This window comes from Echinops telfairi, unplaced genomic scaffold (assembly GCF_000313985.2).
Source record: "Echinops telfairi isolate 266 unplaced genomic scaffold, ASM31398v2 ScPeMD7_70;HRSCAF=299, whole genome shotgun sequence".
Classification (NCBI taxonomy): Eukaryota; Metazoa; Chordata; class Mammalia; order Afrosoricida; family Tenrecidae; genus Echinops; species Echinops telfairi.
In genome coordinates, this window is record NW_022103968.1 from 61,974,731 (window position 1) to 61,980,343 (window position 5,613).

Here is a 5,613-nt window from a genome sequence, read left to right on the forward strand (position 1 = left end):
GACAATAAGAATATAAAAAACCATTAGGGAAATGCAAATCTAAACCAAAAATGTGCTTCACCAAAGCACAAACGTTATAATAAAAAATAGAGACTACAAGTGCTGGTAATGATAAAGAAAAATAGAAACCTTTATGTTGCCGGTAGAAATATAAAATGGTGGTGGTGGGGCAGGGGTGGGGGTTGAGCTGATACCAAGGGTTCAAGTAGAAAGAGAATGATTTGAAAATGATGATGGCAACATATATACAAACATACTTGACACATGGATGGAGGGATGGATTGGGGTTAAGAGCTATAAGAGCCCCCAATAAAATGATTTTAAAAAAATAAGAAAATGGTATAACTGCTAAGGAAAAAACTGGAAGTTCTTCAAATGGTTAAACAGACTACCATATAACCCAGCAATATATCTACACATGAACTAAGAGAATTAAAACCAAATGTCCACACAAAACTTAAACATGCGTGTTCACAGCAAAGTTACTTATAATAGTGCAAAAGTTAAAACAACCCAAACAGCTTGATAGCTGTTCATGACGGAACAAAATGTGGTATGTACACAAATGAGACAGAAAACGGTGTAAAGTAGACTTCAGCAGCTGTAGTCAGGCTAAAATGTTTTCATGTGATCTCCTTTTGACCCACTTTAACTTTATTGCCATTAAATAGTTTACTTTATTTCTGATTGAAATTTTCTCTATTTCACTTGGTCGTTGTTGCTGGGTCCAGGCAGTTTTTCAGAAGTAGATTGCCAGGCCTTTATTCGGAAACACTTCTAGGGAGACTGGAACCTGGAACCTTTTGGCTGACAGCTTTGTAACAGCCAGGACACCACGTCAGAAAGAAAGGCTGACATTAAACACAAGGGGACAATCAGTACAACATTAACGGCTCTGAAGGCAAAAGAAGGGAGACATGACTGGAGGTTCCACAATTAAAAACCAGTTTGGGGAGTATAAGGGAACCTTCTGTTGGAAGAACAGAAGACATTTTAAAAGTTAGACTATTTTTCACAGGATCACAGCCCAGTCACAGAGACAGTAAGGAAAGGAAAAAAAGCTTAATTTTTCAGGCGATTAGACTTTGCTTATTACTCAATAGTATAGGCATTTGACATCACAACAGTTTAAGATTTGGAGATGATGTGGTGTGGGTATTGAGGAGTTTGGGCTGATGTGTTTCACATAGGGCAAGGACATAAAACCCTAGGGCTCAAACAATGGAATGCTATGATTTGAACAGGGCCCCCACAAAACAAGTGTTCGATGCCTCCGGTTATAATCTCATTCGGGATGAGCTTTCTCTTATGTTAATGACAGAAGGGCTGGGGGATGTGTCTAGAGTCAATCGCTCACAAGGAGAAAGAAGGGAGTGGAGTGGGAAGAAGAGAGGCTAAGCCAGAGGAAGACCTCCCAGAAGCGGAAGCTCAAAGTGAGCTACCAGGGAAAGGAAGACCTTCCCCTAGAGCGAGAACCCTGCCTCTGGACTTCCGGCCTCCTAACCGGTGAGGAAAAGAAGCATCTGTTGGGGGAAGCCATGTCTGTGGTCTGCGGTAGCAACACCAGATAACTGAGACAATGCCACTGAGGGGACCCCTTCCAACTTTCCGTTTGCCCTGGTGGCACAGTGCCCTGGCTGGCTGGTTTATGTGATGGGATTATTAACCACATGGTCAGCACTTTGAACCCATCAGCTCCACTGAGGGGGAAAGATGAGGTTTTTGGCTCCCTTAAAGATTCAGTCTCAGAAACTCACAGGGCGGTTCTACTCTGTCCTACAGAGTTGCTATGAGCCAAAATGACTGTAACTCTTTACAGAAGTAGAGAGTCTCGGCTTTCTCCTACAGAGCCACTGGTGGTTTTGAACTGCTGACTTTGTGGCTAGCAGCTGCACTCATAACCACAACACACTGGGGCTCCTAATAATGGAATACTACTCAATCATCAAAAAGTCCTGATACATGCTACAACACAGAACACATTAGGCTAAGTGGAAAAAATATTGTAAGGTTCCATTTAGACAAGCCGTTCCCAAACACTCACTGCCAGTCAGTAGACTCCGACACATAGCAACCTGTAGACCAGCGGTTCTCAACCTTCCTCAGGCCACGACCCTTTCACATAGCCTCATGTTGTGGTGACCCCCAACCATAACATTATTTTCGTTGCTACTTCATCACTGTAATTTTGCTACTGTTATGAATCATAATGTAAATATTTGATAAGATGTATTTTCATTGTTATAAATTGAACATAACCAAAGCATAGGGATTCATCACAAAAACAATATGTAACTCTATATTGTGAAATATTTATTTCTAATTACAAATCAATGAAATTTTGTCCTGAAGCCTGGTGCAGCATGGGTAACAGTCTTAGTATAACAACAGTAAACTACACTGCTACATTTTGTGACAGCGTGCAAACAGTCAACATGGTGGGAAGGCTGAGATAGCAGACCTGCCTGGAAAGGAGTGGTGGCTCGGTTCCTAGGCAACCCCTTGGGGTCGCAAACCACAGGTTGAGAACTGCAGCTGTGGACCAAGGTAAGAACCAACTGGCCAACTGCCTGTGTGAGGTTCTGAGACTGTAACACTCTGTGGGAATAGACAACTTCATCTTTCTCCCGCAGAGCTGCTGGTGGTTTGAACTACTGCCCTTGTGGATGGCAGCCCAGTGTGCAACCATCAAGCCACCAGGGCTCCTAGATGAAGTGTTAAAAATAGACAAACCCATAAAGACACACAGTGGATTGGTAGCCTGGGGGCAGGGAGGGAATGCTGGTTACTGAATACAGGGTTTCTTTTGGGGATGGTGAAAATGTTTTAGAATCAGATCATGGTGATTGCTCACTACTCGGTGATACACACACACACACACACACACACACATGCTTTCTTTCAGAGAAATGCATGAGTGTGTGGTTTATGAGTCCTATCTCCATGAAAGAGAAGGAAAGCAGACAAATGAGGGGTAGTATGTGGGAAGGAAAGGGGAAGACAGAAAAGAAGGAAAGGTCCAACAGCTTTTTTCATACCTAGAACACAAGAACATGCTACCTAGTTGATTACAGAAGTTCGGCAGTCGAGGTAATAATGCTTCCCTTCAAATGGGTTTCCCCTCCATCCTTCAGAAGTCTGAAGGACATGGTCTGTGGGCTCGGTTTGGTGGTGCCTTAAGAGGCAGGTACAAAGACTTCAGTCTCCTCAAAAACAGGCTTCTTACCATTGAAATTGGGCGCGTCCGGATCGTCCACATTAATGGCAATGACTTTCCAGTCGGTCTCCCCTTCGTCAATCATGGCGAGTATGCCCAACACTTTCACACGGATGATCTCTCCTCTCGTGCATACCTGAGTGTTATAACCACAGTCAAGCCAGTAACCACATCCTCAGAGGAACTGGAAGGAAACGTTCCCTTGAATCGGCAAAAGGAAATGTGAACCCTGCCAAGTTTCTGCAGACTTGCCTTCAATTGCTCCCTGAAGCAAATATTTCAGTTAACTGAGTAGATCCTTCATCACTTTCCCTACCTCATAAGAAAACTACTAACATAATCCAAAGCAAGTGATATTTGTATAGTGTCATAGTGTTAAAGAATAATCCCCTGGAATTTGTTTTAAATATATCATTACGGATGGAATTGTTCCTCCCTCCCCCCTGAATGTGTTCTTTATCCCAGCCTCTATGTACTTGCATAATCCCATGGCCAATCTCTTTTGAGCAAGGGACAATAGAAAGAGGTGGCGGAAGGAGAAGACAAATGCCAAGTCACACGAAGCTATCGTTCAGGAGCAGAACTTCAGAGACCAGCACCTTCCTCCCTAGTCAGCAGAGAGGAAAGCCTTCCCTTAGAGCCAGCACCTGGAATTTGGACTTTCAGTCTCCTAACTGGGAGGAAGCAAATTTATGTTTGATAAAGTCACCCATTTGTAGCACTCCTGCTATAGCAACACTGAGTAACTGCTGTTGTTAAGTGTCATGGAGTCGGTCTTGACCCAAACCAGCCTGTGCACAACAGCAGGAGACGCTGCCTGGTCTCGAGTCATCGCTGGAGCCATTGTTGCGATCACTGTCAATTCGTGTCCTTGAAGGCCTTCTGTTTTGCTGCCCCTCTGCTTTACCAAGCACAGGGTCCTTCCCCGGGGACTGGTTTCTCCTGACAACACGTGCAACGTGCGTACGAGGAAGTCTCGCCATCCATGCCTTTGAGGAGCACTCTAGTCATACTTCTTCCAACACAGATCGGTTGGTCCTTTTGGAAGTCCATGGCACTCTCAACAGTCTTCTCCAGCACCACACTTCCAATGCACCAATTCTTCCTTAGTCAATGTCCAACTTTTTCACCCATGAGGCACTTGAAAACACCATGGCTTGGGTCAGCCGCATCTTAGTCCTCAAAGTGACAGCCTTGCTTTTCCATATTCTAGAGGCCTGTGTAACAGATTTACCTCATGCAACCCGTCTTTTGATCACTTGACTGCTCCTTCCGTGAGAGATTGTGGATCCAAGCAAAACAAAATCCTTGACAACATCTATCTTTTCTCCATTTATCATGTTATCTATTGGCCCAGTTGTGAACATTTCGGTTTTCTTCACATAAATTTGTAAACTAGACTTAAGGGTGAAACCCTTGATCTTTATCAGCAAATGCTTCAGCAAGCAAGCTTGTGTCACCTTCACATCACAGATTGCTAATAAGCCTTCCTGCAACCGGGGCCACCTTCTTCTTCATCTAATGCCGTTTCTCTGATGATTTACTCAGCATACAGTTTGAGTAAGTACGGGGAGAGGACACAACCTTGACCTTTCCTTATTTTAAAACATGCAGTCTGCCCTTGTTCTGTTGGCACAGCTGCCTCTTGATCCACGTACACGTTCTTCATGAGCACACCGAAGTGTTCTGGGACTCCCATTCTCCTCAAGATTATCCAGTTTGTTACGATCCACACAACCCAATGCCTTGACAGAGTCAATAAAACACAAGTAAACATCTTTCTGGAATTCTCTGCTTTTAGCTAAGATCCGTCTGATGCCAGCAAGACATCCCTTGTTTCACTAACAAATCTATTTTAACAAGGCTTCTTTACTTTTTACTTTAAGGTAGCTGCTTGGTTAAATGATACAATATGACTTAACAACTTTGTTTTAAAACACTGTGTGACGACTTTGCTTTTTTCCAATCTTAGCCATAAAGAAAACATAAGACTATTAAACCACAAACAAACAAACAAAACCCAAGAACATCACTACTTCCCTACTGGACAGAGGCTCCCCTAACATCAATCTCCGACTGCAGAGGTCATTTGGTTTGAGTCGATCACTGATCACTCCAAAGCACTAGATAGGGTTTCTCTTGTGTGGAGATGAAGTTTGCTTCTTGGTACCCATCAGACTAATGGCCTTTTAACGTAGAACATGTCTACTACTGTATAGAAGTACATTCAGGTACACATAGATGAACTTTTTCCCTAGACTAGGTTTAAATATACAAAACCGACAAATGGAAGGAATGAAATGAAAGCTTTTTTCATCCCTAAAGGCAGCCTTATTTTCACTCATGTTCCCATATTTGATTCACAATACTTTTTAAAAAAATTGTTTTATTAGGGA

General features: G+C 43.0%; 1 protein-coding gene across 1 annotated transcript in view; it reads right to left on the reverse strand.

The window, feature by feature from the left end:
• PPA1 (inorganic pyrophosphatase 1) overlaps window positions 1-5,613 on the reverse strand; it is a 30,664-nt gene that overhangs the window by 3,389 nt on the left and 21,662 nt on the right. The window contains exon 6 of the mRNA XM_045291684.1: window positions 3,227-3,392. Coding sequence (XP_045147619.1) covers window positions 3,227-3,392 — 166 coding nt within the window. The remainder of the gene's footprint in view (window positions 1-3,226; window positions 3,393-5,613) is intronic.